The sequence below is a fragment of the Oncorhynchus kisutch genome, linkage group LG28 (genome assembly GCF_002021735.2).
Source record: "Oncorhynchus kisutch isolate 150728-3 linkage group LG28, Okis_V2, whole genome shotgun sequence".
Taxonomy (NCBI): domain Eukaryota; kingdom Metazoa; phylum Chordata; class Actinopteri; order Salmoniformes; family Salmonidae; genus Oncorhynchus; species Oncorhynchus kisutch.
This window is the reverse complement of record NC_034201.2, coordinates 27,536,028-27,561,805: the sequence shown is the minus strand read 5'-3', so window position 1 is coordinate 27,561,805 and position 25,778 is coordinate 27,536,028. Positions and strand designations below refer to the sequence as shown.

The following is a 25,778-nucleotide window of genomic DNA, read 5'->3' as shown; positions in this document are numbered from 1 at the left end:
AGAAGAGGAATACCTGGTGCAGTAGTCTCAGGTGGGACTCCAAATCATCTTGGTTCTGACACGCACACAAACGCAAGCTTTGCAGGTCCATCAACCCATTTAAATACCTCACACAGTAGCATGTGATCACGAGAGAACCTTTGTGTAGTGTCCTGTAATACTTAGTTTGGAGTGAGACACCTTCAGTCATTCATAGCACATCCATAAAGACTCTATATTGCATGACACTGTACTTAATTTAATAATAACATGTACATAAATGCCTTGTATCATATGATGCTGTACTTACTATTAAGTCAGACACCTTTGGTCATTCATAACACATACTTAAAGGCTTAATTATGTAAACACAAATGTATTAAAACTTGGAATTATCACTAACAGCTAAAACAAATGAACATTAAAGACATGTTTAAACCAAACATTTCCTTGTTTAAATGTTTAAAACAATACAAATTACATGAAGTTTCAAAAAGTCCAGCAATGCAATTACATTGAATGTTACACAGATCTGTGAATAGAGTAGCTTGTCTCTGAGCTGGCAGACGAATGGTTCTGGCCTCTTTTCCTGCTGGGTGTACCTCATGTTGGTTCCAACTATAAAGTAAAAAGGTTATCAGGTCTGTAAGGAAATGCCTTTGTCACACCATCTGGATAAGGGCATTTCTTTCTGTACTGTGACAGAAACTCTAAATGGGGAGATGGGGATCTCCATTCAATTCATATTATTATATTCCTCTTTCATTTACAAATCTCATGACGTGACTATGAGACACAGCTGTATCTAAGGGGAATTGTTTTTAGCTAGCAAAATTTAGACTACTTGGCAATTGCTGCGAAGTCACCGAAATTATTTGAAATAACACTTAACTCAACCATTCATGACATATTAAAAATAATTCTCCTAACATGAACAATTATTCATATTTGTGAAAATTTATGTAACATTAGCATTCAATTTGGGCTTTAAAACATGTTCCAAGGTCAATGAAATGCCCCCAATGTGAATCACTGTATATGGAATAGATATTGGCTTCGAGCAAGGACTGTTCTGGGTCCAGCAGTAAAAGGATTGTAGGGGATAGTCAGTAGGTTCTGTAGAATGTTTATATGGTGTAATTTCATGGGACTCTGAATAATATGGTGTGTTGCTGGCCTTTTACTCCACCCATTCAATTGGCGTCCGAAACGCATCACGTGCGCTTACTGCACTACAGAAAGCATGCTCAATGAATTAAAGGACAACTACACTCAAAGGTTTAGGATTTCTCCCAGACTTCATAAGGCATCTCCTGATGTGGTTTAAGCATTGTTGTGAACACAGAAAATACAATGTAGTTATTTTTCTATAAAAAAAAAAAACCCAAGAGAACTGAATTTTGAAAAAAAAGTAAGCAACAAATATTCATGGCTTTTAAAAGTCCCTACCAAAATGTATTGCTGTGCAAGACTGCACTTTAGAATGTGTGTCATCCTGCAGCACAGCATTTTGGAGGAAGTTGAGGTCAAGTCCAAAATTGACCATGCACCCGAGAGGGAAAGAGGTTGGGCCATCCTATAAATGTTTTAGTGAAATATATACAATTTAGCAGGCACTTATCCAAAGAAACTTCAGTCATGTGTGCATACATGTTTACGTGTGGGTGGTCCCAGGAATCAAATCCACTATCCTGGCATTGCAATGCTCTACCAAGATGCATGACAAGGTTATAAATGCTTTGTGAAGCCTCAATTTAATCTGATTTATAAAGCCTTTATTAAGCTGTGCTTATGCCACCCTTTATAAAACACAGGGTTTGTCATATTTGACATACTGGGTTATGTCACACAGTTATGCCACATTTATGAACCCTTTATAAAGCATAACATATGGTTATAGATGATTTGTAACACATTAATGTAGTGTTCATGAAGGCTTTATGATGCCTTTATAAGCTGCACGTCATTTACAGCGGGACCAATTGTTTTATCAGCAGTAACATATTTGGAACTGCAGGCATAAGGAAAGTTCGTAACTCAAGTTGCGTCCTTCTGGAGTTATTGTATGTATTTGTTTGCATGGCACGCACACAGGCTTATTTTCCAGGCAGAATTGATGATTTGTTTGTTCATAGGGTTCTGTTTGTGTTCAAAGATCAAGGAATTGATATCAGCTATAAATCTGTGGTTGCAAAGCAGTGGTATTGGATCAAACGGAAAAAATGGGGGGGGGGGGGTAGAAATGCAATAAAAAGACCCAGGGAAGTGTAGTGGAGCGGGGCTAGGGGGAGCGCGCTTGGTTGTGAGAGAGGCTAAATTTAAATCGGAGTTGGCCGACTTCCACAACCTTGCGGGCATTTTAATGAGTCATAATAACTTCATTTAAAACCAGCTGAGCAGAAAATAGTTTGGAGAGAAGCCTGGCCAGTATGGATTTGTGTTTTCGTCAGGCCCCACTCCCTTTCATGGGCCAGAGAGCCACAGACACACAACGCACATGCGTGCACAACACGCACACACACACTGGATGGACATCTGGGGTTACACGCAATTATAGTTGCTGTGTACCTGCGTGTCATTGTTCACGAACAATGACAGTTATGACATTTAATTTCACCATTTAAACCCCTTATTCATATCTTCTGTCTTCTCTAAACACAGACGTCTGTGGATGCAACTTGACCCACCCACTGTGCTGTTGTCTGCACTCATGACGTCCATCCAGGCTCCACCGTTCCATTAAGGGAAAACATGCTGGGTTCTAGTCACAGTTAATAACCATACATGTTAGTCCGACAAACTGTATATCATACAGTACATAGTCTGAATCATCACTGTATCTGTATCTGTGGGGCCCCTGATGGTTATTATTTCTCTATATGGAACCAACTGATTAACTTACTCACCCAGAGGCCAGTTAACTGGAGAGAGTATGACCAACCTTGGCATAATTGTAAATGGTGAGAGTGAGCGAACATGTGGCCTCACTAATCCGACTATGTCACCCCCGCATCAAAAAGTCGAAATTAGAAGGAATTTTTTGGAAGGAGGAAAATCGGCACTTATCAAAATATGCCTCTAATTCTCTATCTGGCATAGCAGAAGACCATTGACATTGTTGTTCTAATGACATAACGATGTATCATACATTGCAGTGGCTATTAGATTATCTAGTGTCTTTTTTCACAGAGGCAGTCTGGGTATTTAAGCAGGTTCCCGTGAGTGTGGGCGAGCACTGTCGTGTATCCTAAAATGATCTCACAACCATGCACTTTAGTCTTTCTATTAGCACTCATCATAGAGAATGCATGGCTTTCTGTTTGTGTAATGGTATTAGCAGTCATCATAGAGAATGCATGGCTTTCTGTTTGTGTAATGGTATTAGCAGTCATCATAGAGAATGCATGGCTTTCTGTTTGTGTAATGGTATTAGCAGTCATCATAGAGAATGCATGGCTTTCTGTTTGTGTAATGGTATTAGCAGTCATCATAGAGAATGCATGGCTTTCTGTTTGTGTAATGGTATTAGCAGTCATCATAGAGAATGCATGGCTTTCTGTTTGTGTAATGGTATTAGCAGTCATCATAGAGAATGCATGGCTTTCTGTTTGTGTAATGGTATTAGCAGTCATCATAGAGAATGCATGGCTTTCTGTTTGTGTAATGGTATTAGCAGTCATCATAGAGAATGCATGGCTTTCTGTTTGTGTAATGGTATTAGCAGTCATCATAGAGAATGCATGGCTTTCTGTTTGTGTAATGGTATTAGCAGTCATCATAGAGAATGCATGGCTTTCTGTTTGTGTAATGGTATTAGCAGTCATCATAGAGAATGCATGGCTTTCTGTTTGTGTAATGGTATTAGCAGTCATCATAGAGAATGCATGGCTTTCTGTTTGTGTAATGGTATTAGCAGTCATCATAGAGAATGCATGGCTTTCTGTTTGTGTAATGTTATTAGCAGTCATCATAGAGAATGCATGGCTTTCTGTTTGTGTAATGCTATTAGCAGTCATCATAGAGAATGCATGGCTTTCTGTTTGTGTAATGGTATTAGGGAAATGTGCCATGTCAGACCTGACCACCATTCCAAACTTCATTGGGTGTGCATCCTTCAATTATGTGACAATCAGTTAACCTTGTAAAAGTTCTACGTACATAGTTCCCATTGCTGTCAAGCAAACAGCATTTTGTTGTATGGAGAAATGCTGGAATGTTCTCTGGTTAAGACCCATGCTTACTCTCAATGCAATATGTTCTTGGTAATTTCTTATGAATTAAATTATATCTATAAAATTACATTCCCCCCAAAAATATGCGAGTCTGATGAGATATTTGTGATGGAAATAAACTATCACAATGCCGACAGTGGAAAAGACAACATGATTTGTTTGTCAAGTAAAGAGCCGTAAAAATAAATATCCTCCGAGGCATGACATTTAATGTATTATGTAAGTTGGACGATAGCTTTGGAAACTTCTAGATCAATTTCTCAGCGCAGATTAGAGAGCTATGAATCCCATTTATGGTAGAGGCTCCCTCATAAAAAGATTTTTGAAACTTTTAGATTTTCGGGATGAAGAGAGAATGAACCTGCTAAGCAAAGATCTGCCGGCGGCGCTTTCATGTGTATATATATAACATTTTAAAAAGACAGGAAAAAAAGAATAAGATAAAGGCACTCCCAAAGCCATCTGGATGTAGCCAGGACATACAAGGCTTGCTTTTATGCTGCTAATTCCACTTGGTGCAGCATAAAAGCAGAGCGTAGATATTGTGTTATAACTGTTGCAAACATGTAAATGGCCCCGGAATACTAATCTTGGTGGTCAGGCCGAGTGAGGATCATTTTTGACTGGAGTGAACAGGCTGTAGTTTGGGGCTCCAGAAGCCTCTCCGAGGAGATGCTATTGCTCTCCGTTAAATGTATGAGCCTGGACTAGCCAGTTGGCCCTTTTCAGGTCTGAGCACAGTCAATGGAGCTACTATACTATCCTTCCAGGTGTCAAAAACCTAGTTATACATTTGGTATTTTATTAGTATCCTCATTAGCTGTTGTGAAAGCAGCAGTTACTCTTCCTGGGGTCCAACACAAAACATGAAACATGACAAAATACAGAACATTAATAGACACGAACAGCTCAAGGACAGAACTACATCAAAAGGATCAACTCCCCTTTCAGCTGTACAGTGGCAGCTTGGCCTATTTTTGCCCAGCTGATTCTTGGCCTTTGTTGGCTCTCGGCCGGTGGCCTGTCATGTTCGGTTCTATCGTCACTATATCTGGGTCCTGTGGTGCACGGCAGAGTGACTGACTGGGAGATGCTGAAAAGGAAGAGGGCAGTAGATCTGAAATGTGTGGCAGGACATTGTAAAAAAGTTTTAGTGAGGAAGTTAATGGTCTGTCCACTTTTGTAAAGAAGTTACTTTTCTCTATTTTCCATTTCTCACCCTACTTTTTCCTTCCCTTTTCTACTTTTTTTGCTAGGAAAGATTATGGCTCAGTCCCCCCCCCCCCCCCGCCCCCCGCCATCAGAAAAACAAATACATAATGGAAAGAGCAAGCAGCAAACTCCTTTTGTGTCGTTTGGCAAACACCTCGGCCAAAGATGAAGGTTTTTAGACTATTTAAATACTTCTACATGTAGAATTTGTAGAATTGATTTCACATCGTGTTTGAAGTTATGGCTATAAAACTTTAAACGTACGCTTAATGGGGTGTAAATATATTTTTGGATACAAGCTAAATAAGTATGTAAATCAGTGCACCTAAGTGCAGTTAAATGCTGCATGTTTTCTACATTTCCAGTTGCTCTGGTTTTTGGATTTCTGATATCGGCAGTTAGCCATATCGGCAGTTTGTTTCTGTTGGCTCGCAACCATGTTCTCCTAGCTGGACACTTCAGACGTCCACATATTTCAGACTGTTCTCGTCATTTAGGGATATTCTGTATTAATGATGTTCAACTGATACCAACAAATCTTCAGGTACATAGAGTCCCTTTGTTATTGGCAATGCATTACGGAAACTCTCACAACCCCATTGAAAACTAATGGGCTTGTGCATTTTTAAAGTAATCTGTTTACATTTCTGTCTGTCTTCCCTCCCAAACAAAGATTTTCCCTCCTTTTCCCTGTGTCACATTCCCTGCCCCAGAGGTCATTGTGTTGCCTGCTGTCCCCTCCCCCCAGGCATTCTGACTCTACTCTGGCCTTAATAAACCCAGGAGTGTCTTTGACAACGTGTGACTTGAAAGCAGGAAATAATGGGCCCTAAATACTAAATCTTTACAGGTTATTGACCTGTGGAGAAAACACGTATGCAGCAGGCTCTACCATCGTTTGTTTCCCCTTTCCAGCCCTATAGCCATTTTGTTTCACTGCAGACACTGTAGGACTTATTTGTCTACGGCTTCTGAACCAAGTGCTCGTGCCATCTTACTGGGTGAAATACAGCAACACATGGTTGTCTTTTGTGGCTGCAGCTTGTTCTCTCTTGTTAAATGTGAATACCAGGTTGCCCTGTCTTTAGTTGCTTTTTAGTTGCTGAACTCTTATGTTGCTGGTTACTTTTGCCTGGTACTGTTAAATGGCATCTGCTGGACCCATCTTCACAGTCACCTTTTTCCCCAGGCAGAATATAAAAACTGTCAAATGACAGCCCAAACCGCCTTCCTTCCCCCCAGCCTACCATCCCTTTCTCCTTAGCAATAAAGGCACTTACAGCACTGTAAAAACATGTCAATTGCTGTATCCAGTGGGGCTGCTGTGGCCTGCGGTGGTTGTGGGGGGCGAGGGTTCACCTTGCGGTCAGACTCCGGTTCTTCTAGAAGAAAGCTGCTGCCTCCCGTTCTACCGCCAATACCCAACTCCAAGGGCTATTGATCAGCTCCAACATTTCAAATACGTTTTTATGTCCTGGAACATTCCATGACTTTCCCAGGCCAGGGGGGTGACACTGGGTCTGGAGATGTTTGATAGAAAAAACAGTCCCCCACTAATCATGGCTACCGTTGTGAACTGTGGATGGGACGTTTTCAGTGCATTGGTATACATTGCGGGCTGCATCACACACCGTGGCCTGTCTCTGTTCAATCCCAGATTCACTTGATTTGAGTGCAAAGAGAAAACCACATCACTTGCATCAAACCATTCAAATGAAAGCTGTCTTACCCTAACAATGTACCAACTACTCGAAAGGAAACTCATTCCTAACAGCCGGCCCCAACTGACCTGACATCCACATTAGGAAGTGGAGACCAAGGCTATTAATATCAGGGCCCTTGGCCCTGAGGAATGACCCCTGTGTTAGAGGGAACAGGGGCAGCCAGCCGGACTGACTGACCTTCGGGAGGTCCCGTCCTCATTTCCTGCCACTTCACACCAGGAGAGCCCGGGTGGTTCCTCTCTCTGCTCCCGGCCCAGCTCCCGTTTCTTCCCCAAAGCTTTGAGGCCTTTGTGTCAGAGCGCCGAAACCGAGGGGGAGCATGCCAACATGTTATAACTTACATCCACTGACCCCCCCCTTTGGGGAAAAAAGGGGGTTTAAGGAAAGCCAGAAACACATGGAACCTTTTCACCTCTGTGGCAGAGATGGGAGGTGTTGGGGAGGAAGAGTAAGAGGTTGTTTGGTGGGCTGGAAGGGTTTGTTTGTTTTGACCCAAACAAGGTCGAGGCTCAGAATACTGTACTGCCTGAACAAGGCTCTGATGTCAGCCCAGGGGAGAGGAAGGGTTATGTGGACTGAGATGCCCCCGGTCTCTCCAGGGCAAGAGTGCTGAAAATGGCTTCATTGTAGAGAGGAAAAGGACAAGCAACAGAGAGAGGAAGAAAAAAACGTGTCTGTGACCTACTGGACAGACAAATTGGTTTGCAGGCAGAAATGAATTAAAAGTATGGTGACTGATTGTGCTGCAGCGTGTCCATTTTGAGGGTTTGAATTTAGACTGCTTTGGTGTGTGTTTTTTTTCTCTGTGTGCATGCATATGCCCTGACATTTGGCAAGTCAATATTTGTCTGCTTTCCTTTTCTCGAGACATCCTCGTTCTGAGCAGTAGACCATAAAGCTGTCAAATGTGACCCGAAGATTTTCTCTATCTTCTTTTATTTCCTTTTTCTACTTGTGATAACAATATGATGGTGAACCAGCTAGCCGCTCTCCCATGTCCTTATGGCCAGGATTTGCATGGGGAAAAACACAGGTTTATCTTCTCTTATCTACTGTACAGTGTTTGCTCACACAATCGGTGCAATTCAGAGTTTTTCTCTCTGGGTCTGGGTCTGTGTGTGTGTGTGTGTGTGTGTGTGTGTGTGTGTGTGTGTGTGTGCAAATGTGTTGCACGTGTCTGTCTATAACTAGCTTTTTCTAGTTCTGTACATTTCTATATGTGTTTATTAGTCTGTGTTGTGTGCCCTTGGTCTGTGTGTGCCTTGTCTGTGTGTACGTAATACACTGTGTTTTATGAGAGGAATCCTGATTGTGGCCCCGGATTTTTGTCTTGGTTGATGAAAAATATGCTGCCTGCGGTACACATCTACTTGAGTGAGGGAACACACAGTTCTGGGCTGTCCTTTCCAATTGGCAGTCTCCGTGCTGTTCTGTGACTGATAAGAGGATAGTGTAAATATAACTGTACAGCACAGCTCGTTACCGCTGAAGGGAGAGGAGAGGGAGGGGAAAGAAGGGAGAGTGTGGTGTCTGTTCTGATGAAAGAGTGTGTGTTTTTATGGATTTTTTGCTGTTTTTTGGTACTGAGTGTAAGTGTCTTACTCAACCCATTTGTGTAGGCTCACTGAACAGCCAGGCTGTGTCTTGTTGTTGCCTGTGTTTGTCTGCTTGAGTATCCCCCCTCTGCTTCTCTGCCTCTCTGCTTCTCTCCCCCTCTGCTTCTCTCCCTATCTCCCTCTCTGCCTCTGCTTCTCTCCCTATCTGCCTCTGCTTCTCTCTCCCTCTGCCTCTCTCCCTCTCTGCCTCTCTCCCTCTCTCCCCCTCTCCCTCTCTCTCTCTCTGCTTCTTTCCCCCTCTGCTTCTATCCCTCTGCCTCTCTGCTTTTTCCCCCCTCTGCTTCTCCCCCTCTCTGCCTCTCTGCTTCTCTCCCCCTCTGCTTCTTTCCCCCTCTGCTTCTATCCCTCTCTGCCTCTCTGCTTTTCCCCCCCTCTGCTTCTCCCCCTCTCTGCCTCTCTGCTTCTCTCCCCCTCTGCCTCTCTGCTTCTCTCCCCCTCTGCCTCTCTGCTTCTTTCCCCCTCTGCTTCTCTCCCTCTCTGCCTCTCTGCTTCTCTCCCCCTCTGCCTCTCTCCCCCTCTGCCTCTCTGCTTCTTTCCCCCTCTGCTTCTCTCCCTCTCTGCATCTCTGCTTCTCTCCCCTCTGCCTCTCTGCTTCTTTCCCCCTCTGCTTCTCTCCCTCTCTGCCTCTCTGCTTCTCTCCCCCTCTGCTTCTTTCCCCCTCTGCTTCTCTCCCTCTCTGCCTCTCTGCTTCTCTCCCCCTCTGCCTCTCTGCTTCTCTCCCCCTCTGCCTCTCTGCTTCTTTCCCCCTCTGCTTCTCTCCCCTCTGCCTCTCTGCTTTTCCCCCCCTCTGCTTCTCCCCCTCTCTGCCTCTCTGCTTCTCTCTCCCTCTGCTTCTTTCCCCCTCTGCTTCTCTCCCTCTCTGCCTCTCTGCTTCTCTCCCCCTTTGCCTCTCTGCTTCTTTCCCCCTCTGCTTCTCTCCCTCTCTGCCTCTCTGCTTCTTTCCCCCTCTGCTTCTTTCCCCCTCTGCTTCTCTCCCCCTCTGCTTCTTTCCCCCCCTGCTTCTCTCCCTCTCTGCCTCTCTGCTTCTCTCCCCTCTGCCTCTCTGCTTCTTTCCCCCTCTGCTTCTCTCCCTCTCTGCCTCTCTGCTTCTCTCCCCCTCTGCTTCTTTCCCCCTCTGCTTCTCTCCCTCTCTGCCTCTCTGCTTCTCTCCCCCTCTGCCTCTCTGCTTCTCTCCCCCTCTGCCTCTCTGCTTCTTTCCCCCTCTGCTTCTCTCCCTCTCTGCCTCTCTGCTTCTCTCCCCCTCTGCCTCTCTGCTTCTCTCCCCCTCTGCCTCTCTGCTTCTTTCCCCCTCTGCTTCTCTCCCTCTCTGCCTCTCTGCTTCTCTCCCCTCTGCCTCTCTGCTTCTTTCCCCCTCTGCTTCTCTCCCTCTCTGCCTCTCTGCTTCTCTCCCCCTCTGCTTCTTTCCCCCTCTGCTTCTCTCCCTCTCTGCCTCTCTGCTTCTCTCCCCCTCTGCCTCTCTGCTTCTCTCCCCCTCTGCCTCTCTGCTTCTTTCCCCCTCTGCTTCTCTCCCTCTCTGCCTCTCTGCTTCTCTCCCTCTCTGCCTCTCTGCTTCTCTCCCCCTCTGCCTCTCTGCTTCTCTCCCCCTCTGCCTCTCTGCTTCTCTCCCCCTCTGCCTCTCTGCTTCTTTCCCCCTCTGCTTCTCTCCCTCTCTGCCTCTCTGCTTCTCTCCCCCTCTGCTTCTTTCCCCCTCTGCTTCTTTCCCCCTCTGCTTCTCTCCCCCTCTGCTTCTCTCCCTCTCTGCCTCTCTGCTTCTCTCCCCCTCTCCCCCTCTGCTTCTTTCCCCCTCTGCTTCTCTCCCTCTCTCCCTCTCTGCTTCTCCCCCTCTCCGCCTCTCTGCTTCTTTCCCCCTCTGCTTCTCTCCCTCTCTGCCTCTCTGCTTCTCTCCCCCTCTGCTTCTTTCCCCCTCTGCTTCTCTCCCTCTCTGCCTCTCTGCTTCTCTCCCCCTCTGCCTCTCTGCTTCTTTTCCCCTCTGCTTCTCTCCCCCTCTGCTTCTCTCCCTCTCTGACTCTCTGCCTCTCTGCCTCTCTCCCTCTCTGACTCTCTGCCTCTCTCCCTCTGCGTCTCTGCCTCTCTGCCTCTCTCCCTCTCTGCATCTCTCCCTCTCTGCCTCTCTGCTTCTCTCCCCCTCTGCATTGCAGGCTGAGGGCTGGCTCTGTGTGGCTGGTTGGTGTTGTGGTGGGGCTCCATTAGATTGGGTTAGCTCAGACACCGTGTGGTGGGCTACTGGCACTTCCAATCAGGGGTACCCCCTTAATCATCCATGACCACTCCAAGGGAGCATGGAAAGGCGGGACACTACACCTCCCCTTCTACTCTGTGCTGTGAGTAGGAGGAGGCAGCATTTCTCTTTTGTTTAGAAACACCAAAATCCCACTGCCCGCAGCGTTGTGTAATATTTCAGAGGAGGAAGTGAAAAGGGAAGAGTCAGTCAGTGGCACGTGGCACAAACCCCCCCACTCCCCCTCCTTTTACTTGGGTTATTCGAAGCAACAGTTGTGCAAGGCCCATTATGTCAGGTTAGGGCACGGTTGTGGCCACTTGGAGGGAGGCTGGGGAGAGAGGTAGCAACAGTTATGTCAGGTTAGGGCACGGTTGTGGCCACTTGGAGGGAGGCTGGGGAGAGAGGAAGCAACAGTTACAGTGCCTTGCGAAAGTATTCGGCCCCCTTGAACTTTGCGACCTTTTGCCACATCTCAGGCTTCAAACATAAAGATATAAAACTGTATTTTTTTGTGAAGAATCAACAACAAGTGGGACACAATCATGAAGTGGAACGACATTTATTGGATATTTCAAACTTTTTTAACAAATCAAAACTGAAAAATTGGGCGTGCAAAATTATTCAGCCCCCTTAAGTTAATACTTTGTAGCGCCACCTTTTGCTGCGATTACAGCTGTAAGTCGCTTGGGGTATGTCTCTATCAGTTTTGCACATCGAGAGACTGACATTTTTTCCCATTCCTCCTTGCAAAACAGCTCGAGCTCAGTGAAGTTGGATGGAGAGCATTTGTGAACAGCAGTTTTCAGTTCTTTCCACAGATTCTCGATTGGATTTAGGTCTGGACTTTGACTTGGCCATTCTAACACCTGGATATGTTTATTTTTGAACCATTCCATTGTAGATTTTGCTTTATGTTTTGGATCATTGTCTTGTTGGAAGACAAATCTCCGTCCCAGTCTCAGGTCTTTTGCAGACTCCATCAGGTTTTCTTCCAGAATGGTCCTATATTTGGCTCCATCCATCTTCCCATCAATTTTAACCATCTTCCCTGTCCCTGCTGAAGAAAAGCAGGCCCAAACCATGATGCTGCCACCACCATGTTTGACAGTGGGGATGGTGTGTTCAGGGTGATGAGCTGTGTTGCTTTTACGCCAAACATAATGTTTTGCATTGTTGCCAAAATGTTCCATTTTGGTTTCATCTGACCAGAGCACCTTCTTCCACATGTTTGGTGTGTCTCCCAGGTGGCTTGTGGCAAACTTTAAACGACACTTTTTATGGATATCTTTAAGAAATGGCTTTCTTCCTTCCACTCTTCCATAAAGGCCAGATTTGTGCAATATACGACTGATTGTTGTCCTATGGACAGAGTCTCCCACCTCAGCTGTAGATCTCTGCAGTTCATCCAAAGTGATCATGGGCCTCTTGGCTGCATCTCTGATCAGTCTTCTCCTTGTATGAGCTGAAAGTTTAGAGGGACGGCCAGGTCTTGGTAGATTTGCAGTGGTCTGATACTCCTTCCATTTCAATATTATCGCTTGCACAGTGCTCCTTGGGATGTTTAAAGCTTGGGAAATCTTTTTGTATCCAAATCCGGCTTTAAACTTCTTCACAACAGTATCTCGGACCTGCCTGGGGTGTTCCTTCTTCTTCATGATGCTCTCTGCGCTTTTAACGGACCTCTGAGACTATCACAGTGCAGGTGCATTTATACGGAGACTTGATTACACACAGGTGGATTGTATTTATCATCATTAGTCATTTAGGTCAACATTGGATCATTCAGAGATCCTCACTGAACTTCTGGAGAGAGTTTGCTGCACTGAAAGTAAAGGGGCTGAATAATTTTGCATGCCCAATTTTTCAGTTTTTGATTTGTTAAAAAAGTTGGAAATATCCAATAAATGTCGTTCCACTTCATGATTGTGTCCCACTTGTTGTTGATTCTTCACAACAAAATACAGTTTTATATCTTTATGTTTGAAGCCTGAAATGTGGCAAAAGGTCGCAAAGTTCAAGGGGGCCGAATACTTCCGCAAGGCACTGTATGTCAGGTTAGGGCACGGTTGTGGCCACTTGGAGGGAGGCTGGGGAGAGAGGAAGCAACAGTTATGTCAGGTTAGGGCATGGTTGTGGCCACTTGGAGGGAGGCTGGGGAGAGAGGAAGCAACAGTTATGTCAGGTTAGGGCACGGTTGTGGCCACTTGGAGGGAGGCTGGGGAGAGAGGAAGCAACAGTTATGTCAGGTTAGGGCACGGTTGTGGCCACTTGGAGGGAGGCTGGGGAGAGAGGAAGCAACAGTTATGTCAGGTTAGGGCACTGTTGTGGCAACTTGGAGGGAGGCTGGGGAGAGAGGAAGCGGGAGTTGTTGGAAAACAATTATTTTATAGCCACTTCTTTCTCTCCCTCTTTTTTTCTCTCTCTGGAGAGGCAAGCAGTTATTTTGAGCAGCAGAGTTGGTGCTGCCACGGCACTACCCGGGGGCAGAGGGTCGGGGGCAGAGGGTCGGGGGGAGAAGGGAAGGATGGTGCCAGAGTGCCAGGGAGGAGTTTTTCTCTCACCCCTCGTCCCCTCCCTTCTCCTCTCCTCTGTCCGGCTAACAAGATGCCTTCTATTGATCAAAGGGAAATAAGAAAGGGGGTGAAAATGTATCACTATAATTTGTGTTAGGGTTTTTCTGAGGCCCCCAGAATGGTTCCTCCTTGCCTGCTGGGTGGCTGGCTGACTGTGTGCTGCGGCTTCTCTATCGGTCCTACTCCCCGCTCAGAGAGTAATGAGCCACACCAATGAGGTGCCACAGAGGTTTTGTCCTCATAGAGACACGGCATCACGCTGCCACTTCCTCTAAGAATTTATGTCCATGTGCCGTGGTGAATACTCCATCGTGAGCCTGTTTAGTACACGGCTTCGGCCTCCCTGGGGAGGGGTTAGAGTGTTGCGCCATCTGTGGTGCCCCGGTTCACTAACTCTACACTGTGCTAGTTCCACCCAGGTAAAGACTGTATTGGCTCATGGCCCCTTTTAGTGAGGACTGCTCATGGTTACAGTACGTTGACTGAAACAAACAATCAACTAAAGCATTTTAGTCAGTGTTAAGGCAAGGTGTTTTTCTAGACCATGTGACCCAACCAGGAAAAACTATTGGCTCTATAATATCCAATAATCTCCATTGGTCTCTGGAAGAAGCAGAGGGAGCTGATTTTATTAATGCAAATTTAAAATGAGATACTCTGTCTAAATCTCACCTGAACATGGTTCCCTCTCCAAAGGTTAAGTATTTATTTTAACGGACTAATTTGACCAGATGTTCAACTCTGCATTAAACATCCCTGGCCATACGCTATATTAAAATATGCATAACATCAAGAGTAATACTTTGGCAATGTTTTACTGAAGGCCATATTTCAGTGAAAAAATACCTATATTAACTATGGTTCGGTGGTATCCAGATTGTCATACCTTCAAAAAGTTCCTGTACTCTACCGGAGTATTCGGTATTATCGGCAGTGCAAACAAGGGCCGCTATTTCTTTCCATTAAAAAAAAGTTTTAGAAATTCACGAACAAAACTAATTTAGGCAGCAGGGATCTTGATCTAGGAGTCGATTGATTTGTCTCTGCTGTAACCAATAAGCTTGATCTTGCAAGCTAGCCACTTAACTAGCAAGTTATCACACCAAATGCATAGCTGGAGCCCTGAGCTGTAGATATTTTATTTGGGACATCTTGTATTTTTTACAGTATTGAAAAACATACGGTACCGACCAAGTCTAATATTGACTAATGCCTTGTGCTGTGAGTGTGTGAAATGACAGTTAAGGTCAAGTACAATATCTAATACAGTAAATCCTTGTGTTGTGTAAGTTGTAACTGGCAAATTTAGAACTCCATCTTGTCTATCATGTGTCAGTGTAACTTGTCTTCCTCAGACTTATAGTGCAGCTGTTTTGTAATATCACTGTTTGTCGTTACGAAACCGACACCCAGTTTGTCTCCATCTCTAAGACAAAAAAAGTTATCTTAGTATTGACTTCCTGTTATGATTTGCTGCTGCTGGAGGGTGTCGTAACCCTTGGAGACATTGCCAAGAACAGAACAGCCAAGGTCTAGTTTAGCGTTCTCTGTGTCCTGGAATCAGGATCACACAGGAACACAGAACATACCTGTTTGATATCTGGGTGGAGCAGGACACAAGTTAGCGAGCTAGCCTAGCGACACCATAAAGCTGTTGACTGGCTGGACCTGAGACATGCTCACAGAGTACCTTCTGTTTGTATGTGCTAAATACTAACGCTAGACCTCAGCTCTTCATACTGCACTTATACAGTTCAATTCAATAAACTTTATTCTGTTATTGTCCCTGGCTGGGGAATAAAAAAGTTTATTAAACTGAATTGGATTGTAGAAATGCAGTGTGAAGAGGAGAGGCCCAACGTTGGCACACATTTGCATACTGTACTTTTAAAGCTGCTCAGACACAATGGGTCTTGTTATTGACATAGTGCTGAACAATACAGGTATTTCAAAAAAAAGTTTGCTTGTTGTAGGTGCATGAGAATATTTTTTTATGATATCTTAAAAGGAGAAGAAAAACTTGCACACTCCTCTTGGCAGTATCACTTTGTACATTTTAAAAACAACTGTTAAACGTCTGTTCCAAAGGTTATGTAATCTTACCACACACATACTATATAGTACATGTATCTACAGTTAGTATAGTTCCTACACTGTATTGGGCCTATCCATATTAAACACCCTCCTGTCTCCTCTCCTGTGTTGCAGCTGGTGAGAAGGCCATTGTCTGTGACCAGTGTGGGGCCCAGTTCCAGAAGGAGGATGCTCTGGAGGCTCACAGACAGATCCACACAGGTAAGAACACAGCCACCACTTCTGCTTCAATAAGGCTTTACATGTGTTCCCACGATCACTCTGTGTTAGAGAGAATTGTGTTCTCTTTAGAAGAGTTGTGTGAGTGTCTACAGTTTGCTCCTGAGGTTAAAGGTCTAACTAAGTCATGTGAAATAGGTCCGATTGATGGCTATAAATAAAATAAAACACAAAAAAGCATTCATTTTGGTGTGCCTAAATGGTCTGAAGCATATCAACTAATAATGTATGCTTGTTGACTTTGTGATATTTTAGTCATTATTAAAATAGTTGTTTTTACACCACAGTGAGTTTATAGTATGCTACGTCTTACTGCTCTTGGCACTGTACCAAGCAGAAAGACCCAGCAGGGACATTACCATATCCCGTGTCACAGCGTTAAAAGCTAGTAACCATGGCTTCCGGTATAAAGCCGAACCCTCTCAGTCATGGTTATAAGCCGGCTGGCTCGTTCCACGGCGAGGTGGGGGTCTGGAAGGTGGAGGTCTGGAATCTTCCCTGGCACACAGGGCTCCCTCAGCCTGACTACACGGGCTGGATGCCAGAGAGGGAGAAGGCGAAGGGACACTCAGACCTGGGCTTACCGTCCAGCTACAGTGCCTTGCGAAAGTATTTGGCCCCCTTGAACTTTGCGATCTTTTGCCACATTTCAGGCTTCAAAAATAAAGATATAAAACTGTATTTTTTTGTGAAGAATCAACAACAAGTGAGACACAATCATGAAGTGGAACGACATTTATTGGATATTTCAAACTTTTTTAACAAATCAAAAACTGAAAAATTGGGCGTGCAAAATTATTCAGCCCCTTTACTTTCAGTGCAGCAAACTCTCTCCAGAAGTTCAGTGAGGATCTCTGAATGATCCAATGTTGACCTAAATGACTAATGATGATAAATACAATCCACCTGTGTGTAATCAAGTCTCCGTATAAATGCACCTGCACTGTGATAGTCTCAGAGGTCCGTTAAAAGCGCAGAGAGCATCATGAAGAACAAGGAACACACCAGGCAGGTCCGAGATACTGTTGTGAAGAAGTTTAAAGCCGGATTTGGATACAAAAAGATTTCCCAAGCTTTAAACATCCCAAGGAGCACTGTGCAAGCGATAATATTGAAATGGAAGGAGTATCAGACCACTGCAAATCTACCAAGACCTGGCCGTCCTTCTAAACTTTCAGCTCATACAAGGAGAAGACTGATCAGAGATGCAGCCAAGAGGCCCATGATCACTCTGGATGAACTGCAGAGATCTACAGCTGAGGTGGGAGACTCTGTCCATAGGACAACAATCAGTCGTATATTGCACAAATCTGGCCTTTATGGAAGAGTGGCAAGAAGAAAGCCATTTCTTGAAGATATCCATAAAAAGTGTCGTTTAAAGTTTGCCACAAGCCACCTGGGAGACACACCAAACATGTGAAAGAAGGTGCTCTGGTCAGATGAAACCAAAATTGAACTTTTTGGCAACAATGCAAAACGTTATGTTTGGCGTAAAAGCAACACAGCTCATCACCGTGAACACACCATCCCCACTGTCAAACATGGTGGTGGCAGCATCATGGTTTGGGCCTGCTTTTCTTCAGCAGGGACAGGGAAGATGGTTCAAATTGATGGGAAGTTGGATGGAGCCAAATACAGGACCATTCTGGAAGAAAACCTGATGGAGTCTGCAAAAGACCTGAGACTGGGACGGAGATTTGTCTTCCAACAAGACAATGATCCAAAACATAAAGCAAAATCTATAATGGAATGGTTCAAAAATAAACATATCCAGGTGTTAGAATGGCCAAGTCAAAGTCCAGACCTGAATCCAATCGAGAATCTGTGGAAAGAACTGAAAACTGCTGTTCACAAATGCTCTCCATCCAACCTCACTGAGCTCGAGCTGTTTTGCAAGGAGGAATGGGAAAAATGTCAGTCTCTCGATGTGCAAAACTGATAGAGACATACCCCAAGCGACTTACAGCTGTAATCGCAGCAAAAGGTGGCGCTACAAAGTATTAACTTAAGGGGGCTGAATAAATTTGCACGCCCAATTCTTCAGTTTTTGATTTGTTAAAAAAGTTTGAAATATCCAATAAATGTCGTTCCACTTTGTGATTGTGTCCCACTTGTTGTTGATTCTTCACAAAAAAATACAGTTTTATATCTTTATGTTTGAAGCCTGAAATGTGGCAAAAGGTCGCAAAGTTCAAGGGGGCCGAATACTTTCGCAAGGCACTGTATAGCTAGATGACTCCTGATATCTCCAGGAGTGATAAGTATACATTTTTGTGTTTCTCTTTTTTTATTTTTGCTAGCTAGGTCCATCTACTTTAAGTGCTGTCTGTCTTCCCAGTAGCCTACTTGGCGTGTGAACTGCTCACTGCTCATAACTTGCAGATTGTTGACACATCAACCAGGTTCAAGGGGCAGGGCAATTTATGACTTGTTTTGGTAATCAGTGGCAGTATCATGTCAGTGGCGGATTTGTCGCAAAACTAAGACGGTTCTGCCGAGTTGTTTGAGGAAGGAATGCGAGGAAGGCTTCACACCACTCTCACTTCACTTCAGTCTCACTTCAGCTTGGAACTGCTGATCTGTGGACAAGAACGCCAAGTTCATCTCAGCCTATGCTGCCCTTCAGTCCCTTGACTTTTTGGTCCTGACGGAGACATGGATCACCCCAGAGAACACTGCTACCCCAGCTGCTCTCTTCATCTGACTATGTTTTCTGTCATAGTCCGGGAGCATATGGTCACCAGATTTCATTTCATTTCTCTTAAATGGAGATTTTCTCTTTTCTCCCTCTCTCACCTGTCCATCTCCTCATTTGAATTCCATGCTGTCACAATCACTTGTCCAATCAAGCTTAACATTATTGTCATCTATCACCCACCAGGTGCCCTTTAAGAGTTCCTCATTGACACCGTGATAAGCTCATTTCCTGACGATGGCTCTCCGCTCTTTGTACTTGGCGACTTCAACCTCCCGACGTCTGCCTTCGATTAGTTTTTCCCCCAACTCTCTCTTTCCCTTCCTCGCCTCTTTTGACCTCACCCTTTCCCAGTCTCCTCCAACTCACAAGGCAGGCAATATGCTTGACCTCTTCTTTACCAGAAGCTGCTCGCCTACTGATCTCACCACAACCCCTCTCCAGGTCTCTGATCACTACTTTGTTTCCTTTTCTGTCTGCCTTTCCTCCAACCCTAACCACTCAGTCCCTACCCAGATGGTCATGCTCCGTTGCAATCTTCACACTCTCTCTCCCACTACTCCTGTTTTTCTATCCTATCATCTCTTCTTCTGCTAAATCCTTCTCCCTCCTGTCTCCTGATTGTGCCTCTTCAACCCTACTCTCCTCCCTTTCCACATCCTATAACTTGCACTGTCCCATTTCCTCCCAGCCGGCTTGCCCCTCCTGCTCTGTGGCTGAGTGACTCATTGCAAGCTTACACAACAGGGTTGCGGGCAGCTGAGCAAAAATGAAGGAAAACTAAACTTCCAGAGGACCTACCATCCTTCCACTCTCTCCTCTCCTCTCTGTATCCGGTGATAAAGCCACTTTCTACCACTCTAAATTTCAATAGCCTCTAACCCTTTTCCACCTTCTCCCTCCTTAATCCTCCACCCATCCCCCTCCCTCTCTGCTGATGACTTTGTCAACCACTTACTCATTCACTCAGCCTATTGAATCCACTGGTCTCATTCACACAGAACTACCCTATGCCTTGACCTCTTTATCCCCTCTCTCTCCAGATGACACCCTGCGTCTAGTGAGGTCTGGCTGCCCAACAACCTGCCCGCTTGTCCCTGTCCTCTCCTCCCTTCTGCAGACCATTTCTAGAAACCTTTTCCCATTCCTCACTTCCCTCAACTCATCCCTGACCCCTCTGACTTCAAAATGACCCAAGTTTCTCCCTTCCTCAAGAAACCAACACTCAACTAATTTGACGTAAAAAACAATAGAGCTGTATCCCTTCTTTCTTTTCTTTCCAAAACACTTGAGCGTGCTGTCTCTGATCAACTTTCTCATTGTCTCTCTCAAAACGATCTTCTTGACCCTAACCAGTCAGGCTTCAAGATGGGTCACTCAACCGAGACTGCTCTTCTCTGTGTCACAGAGGCTCTCCCCACTGCCAAAGCTGACTCTCTCTCCTCTATTTTCATCCTCTTCGATCTATCTGCTGCCTTCGACACAGTGAACCATAAGATCCTCCTCTCCACCCTCTCAGGGCTGGGCATCTCAGGCTATGCACACTCTTGGATTGCATCCTACTTGGCAGGCCGCTCCTACTAGGTGACATGGAGAGGATATGTGTCTTCACCACGTACTCTCACTACTGGTGTCCTCCAGGGCTCGGTTCTAGGCCCTCTTCTCTCTATACCCTAAGTCACTCGGCTCTGTCATATCCTCACATGGTCTGTCCTATCATTGCTATGCGGATGACACTCAACTACTTCCGTATGTGGCCAATGATTCTTAATTTACAAGAGGTGCAGACTCAAGTTTCCCTCCACTCACATTTGGCACCGGTGGAGCTTGTGTGTGTATGCTGATACTGTAAGGAGGATGACGAGGTGTGTTGTGATTGCTGGACTTCAGAGTGTGGCAGAGATGGGTCACAACCTCCAGTGTGTGTGTGTAGCATTGATGTGTGTAACCTGTGGTTTACTGGGTTACAGCCATTCTATCGCTCCACACTTCTGTGACTGGCCAAACAACAAGCCATCCTCTTTCAGAACTATGGACTGGTAATGTGATCCAAGCTGTGTTGTCCTGTATATCAACCTCAATGCCTTCTCAAGCGGTACACTTTACTCTTCCTTTTTTGTGAAACGAAAACATTTTCAGTAGATATAGTATTCTTGTACTCCATGTGCCATTGTTAGGGTGATGGTTACTCAATATGTAGGTATTCTCTGTTTTGTTTTTTAAATGGGGGAGGAGCTCCTCTGTGTACCCCAACAGAACCAGTATGGAGTATAACTCAGTATAATGGAGACTGACACCGTCATCCGAACCTGACCCAAATAACTTCCCGGAGCAATCTGGGTGGCCCCGCATTTTTTGACAGGCATGTCTCGGGGCTAACGCCACTTGAGCTGGCCCCCTATTTGACAGTGGCAGGGGCCATGACCAATTCAGGGTCATATAGTAAAGAGGGGTTAAATGAGGCTAATGATCAGACAGTCATACCAGCAGTCTAAATATAGAATTCCAGTCTGGAGTAGAAAAATAAGCAAGGGACTTGTCTTCCTGCCTGGGTTTGAAACAGCAGTGAGGCCAGTCTCCCCCGAGACCCACTGGGCTTATATTTTAAAATGTGCTCTAACGCATGGCTAGGCTGATTCGGCTGCTCCATCTCTCAATATGCTCACCCATATGCTTAGCTTTACTCAGTCTACTCGCTCTGGAAAATGGGTTATCACCTAATTCTGATTGTGTGCAGCTCTATGTGTGCCTGTGTGCGAGTGTGGCGATGCATAACTTACTGTACACTGTCAGAAAGGAGATTATTCACACTTTAAACCATTTGGAACACAACATGTGTGCATATTATATGCTAACGTTTCCAGGAAGTGTGACTGGTGTAAAGTGAGATTGAGTGAGTAATCACTCTGTTCTGTTCACACTCTCTCTGGTATACAGAAATGTTTGAGTGACACTAAGGTTGTAATGAGTTGCGATATACACCTTTTTCGATGTAAGAGAGGAGCTCCTCTGGGATCTGCGGTGTCCATCTAACGCCAGACAAAACACACTGTTACTTATCAGCTAGAGATCCCCCCCCCTCCCTTTCTACCCCTTCTTCCACAGTCCGGTGGTTGTGTGACTCTGTGTTGCACTCGCTATGTAAATAGTTCATGACCGTCGGCATGGAGGTGGTGTTTATGATGGCCAGAGTTTTGCGTGGCGTTGTAAACATCGAGGTCTCAGTTTCCCGCTGGCAGCGCAGGCAGGCTTGGCCAGCAGAGAGGGTATAGAAGGGAAAAGAGCTAGGGCCGGTTCTCTCCAGTTCCCCTCATGCGATCATCTGAAATACTCTGTGTTAAACAGTCAAGGATGAATTGCATTCCCGGAAACCGCACCGAGTTTGGAAGAGGTGCATTATGTCACCCCTTGGCTCTCATGTATGATTCACAAAACGGAGGAATACACAGTTCCCTAACGAGATGTTATAGTCAACTGCTTTTTGTTGTTGCTTTTTTTCTTTCTTTTTTTCCATGTGCACTGTACACTTGAAACGTTGGCTGACAGATTTCAAATAGATGTACGATTATAAGAATTATTGTGCAATTGCAGACCTAACACTTTCCGTAAGGACCACATTTATTTTTAAAAGCACTTTGTTTTTGTGCAGTGGTCGAACACCAGACAGGGGAAAATATTGTTGACCATCAAAGCCAAATGTTATCTAAGTGTCTGCTTTGCATTATGGGGTGCTGTTCTCAAATGACAATATTTGGCCTGGAAGTCATGCCCATTTCTGGGTGATGCTGCTCCTTCAACGGGCACTATTGTGGCCTCCTTTCTGGCTAGTTGATGTCGGAGTTATCAGTTGCAGCAGCTCTTCTTTATCCACTCAGACTCACACTGGTTGGTTGTAAAACAGGACGGATCACAAGCTTTATATTTAGCGTTACTTTGGTATTTGCTTAGGTTAGTTTATATCCCTGTGCATGCGTGTACGGTACTCTGAACCTTTTCACAGTATGTACACATGAAACCTTGAGTAATTGTAAGGGCACGCTACTGTAAAGGAACATTCTGTGTATTTTCTGAACGTTAACATTTTGAAATTAGTATGGCAAACATGACAGTCACTTGTCAATAGAAGAAGTAAAAGAAAATAAACTAATCAAGTTGTTTTGTTGATAGTACCATCTCATTTATCATAAAGCCAATACTATGGCATTAGGCCTCATCTCTTCATCTGAGACTAATTGATTGTGGCCACAGTTTAATATATCTGAATAACACAGAGGGGGTCAGCAGTGTTGGCTGGGGATTTTGAGGTGACATAACTCTGAGAAAAACAACATCATGCGCCTGTGTGGTTACGCAGTAGGCTACTGCCCTGCCCTGCTCCCACAGACTCTGCACTGCCCTGCTCCCACAGACTCTGCACTGCCCTTCTCCCACAGACTCTGCACTGCCCTGCTCCCACAGACTCTGCACTGCCCTGCTCCCACAGACTCTGCACTGCCCTGCTCCCACAGACTCTGCACTGCCGACATCATTTTTAAGGGCAGTCCAAACTGACTCCCACCTATAACACCTCTGGTATAGCTCCGGAGGGTTCCACCTCACACGGACCTAAGTCACAGTTAGAATCACATTATAGATCCTGACATTGATCAACACTTTTGAACGACACACCCCTCACACGAAACGTACCCCTCTCACACAAGCCACATCTTAATGGCTTGGGCTAGTTCTAAGAGAGACTGTAGTCTTGCCAGGAGATCCCATGTCCTAATGTGACTTTTAAGCTTGATTACAAAGTATGAATCTCCCCTCAATGCATGTACAGTAGCTAGAGCAAGTTTAACTGCAGAAGGTAATGCACTAGGTTTTTGCCACTCACTAGAGTTCAGTGCAAATACAATAGTGTGATATCCTGGAACAGTGTTGTTGTTTCTGTGCAGATAGAAGGGGAACAGCCCTGTCAGGACACCATGTGAGCTGTGGCTGAAATGAGTGTTGACAATGCTGTAATGACATGGGGATGGAGAGCTGACCTGGGAGCAGTGTAGCCGCCTTCTATCCACCGTCTAACTGGAGACCCTCAGGGACTGTCTCTCGCTCTGCAATATCAGCGCAGGTCATCTTGTCTGCACCATGTTCAACAGGGGGGAAACTCACTTATTGTGCAAATGATCGGAATGGCACCTTCGGTCATTGGTAAAGGCCATCTGATTTGGCCCATGTTTGGGAAGCGAAGCAACGTGTTTTCCATGAGATGGTGGTAGTCCTGTTTATAGACGAGCCATCTGACCCCCCCCCCCCCCAAGATTCCTGGTCTCCGTGAAAATTAAGAAATAATGGGAGGGACTAACCCCTCATTTTCTATCCCCCTCTCCCTCCCTCTCTCTCACTCTTTCCTCCCCTCTTTTTTAAGTCTTGTGTTACAGGGAAAATATGCAAAACATTTTGGAGGCAACAGTGGATTTAGCTGGTGGGAACACTGCGTGACTCCAGCGGCCGGGGCCACAGAGTAAACAGTTTCTTTCTCAAGCCAGAAATAGTTTGGACAGTGAGCGAGAGAAAAGGGAGGACAACACGCCTGTGTTATGGCGCAGTGAGAAAAGAAGCCTGAGGCCTCTTTCTTTCCTTCTCTCGCGATTTCTTTCCCACCCCCACTTTCTTTTTCACTCCCACATCTGAAAATGTTCACACTGGTGGCCTCCCAGTCAGTCCCCTCTCTCACACACACACACACACACACACACACACACACACACACACACACACACACACACACACACACACACACACACACACACACACACACACCAACACATACCCCTTTCATGTGCAACTTTCCTAAATTTAGGCCACTGCCACTGGTGAACAGGGTTCACGTCAAAAGTGTTGATTATCTCAATCACATTAGGCGAATAAGACCATATCTTTAGCATTTAGTTAATAGTGACATTATTAAGTTGTCAGTGAGCATCAGAGCCATGATGAACACACAGCCTTGGTATGGAAGTGTTTTTGTTTGCCTTCTGGATGGTGTTTATGTGGACATCAAGGTGGAATAAATACATGTTTTACCATACAAAGAATAACTGCATTTATTCAGCACAAACCATCTATAAATGGTAATTGGAGGTACTTGAAGGATATTTGGTAGTGTTTCATTTTTGATTGGTGCGTTAGCCTCATGAATGCCCTCCCACTGTGGTCATCTGGAGCGCTGTAATGCTGCGTTAGCCCTCATATAATAAAGCGTTAACCCCCATATATCGCTAGCCTTTAATTATTGAGCAAGCTAGTCCCTCAGTCTGGCAGGTTACCCATCTGTCTGTCTGACTGGTCTCTGTAAACTACAGTGGAGTGCACTTATAGCAAAGGTCTTTGTCCCTTCTTAGTATATTAGTGAGGCATAGTTTTCATAATAGTGTACTGTGTAGGTATTATGTTGATGTTTGTGTCCTTATGAACCACTATGAGTTGCAAGGAGACTTTTTGCTTCAGGTGTAATGCACAGATCTGTGTTCCCTGAGATCCGGAGTGACATATAGTGTAGTTTATCTGTCACTGTAGATAGGCAGGGATTGGTCCCCTTGATGGTCCCTTCTCCCAGGTGATGACTAGTTCCCACCAAAGGTCACGATTCGGAGGGAGTGATACTGTATCTCCTAAATATATACCAGCATGGACCAGCCAGACCAACTTTCTGACTGAAAGAGGAAACGGTCACAGAATCTCCTTTTGATGTGGCTAGTAATCAAAACTCCACCATTCCCATTGTGTTTTTACCTTCTCTAGTTTTGCCTACAGTCTTTTTTCATTCATCATTATGTGCAAAAGCTTTTTGATAAGTGAAAAGACTAAGAGAGAATGCGTCAGGGTAATTTGAGTTTATGGGAGAAGTTTAACAGGTGGCATAGGGCAAGCTTTTGCAACCCAATCCTCCCTCTGTCCCAGTTAAAATAGTTTTGCTATGCAGTATGGGTAACATTTGCTCAAGGTGTCTTGTGAACAGCTGAAGTGCAGTTGAGAAGAGCTCTTAGAAATCTTTCAGCTGACTGTCATTCAGAATCGTACAGGGTTATTTAAATAGTGGATCTATCAACCTCTCTCTCCGAGACAGTGGAGACCTTCTACAGCTCTAAAATACCTTAAATTCAATGCTCCTCTTTTCTCCACTCTCCTGGACAGAACTCTTTTTTTTCTCCTTCATCTCTCTCACTCA

The 25,778-nt window shown here is 45.0% G+C and overlaps 1 protein-coding gene across 2 annotated transcripts in view; it reads left to right on the top strand.

Moving 5' to 3' along the window:
* The window catches only part of LOC109872746 (zinc finger and BTB domain-containing protein 16-A), a 168,725-nt gene that overhangs the window by 92,508 nt on the left and 50,439 nt on the right, over positions 1-25,778 (top strand). For both annotated transcript variants that reach the window (XM_020464050.2, XM_020464049.2), the window contains exon 4: positions 15,766-15,852. In XM_020464050.2, the coding sequence (XP_020319639.1) occupies positions 15,766-15,852 (87 nt within the window). The remainder of the gene's footprint in view (positions 1-15,765; positions 15,853-25,778) is intronic.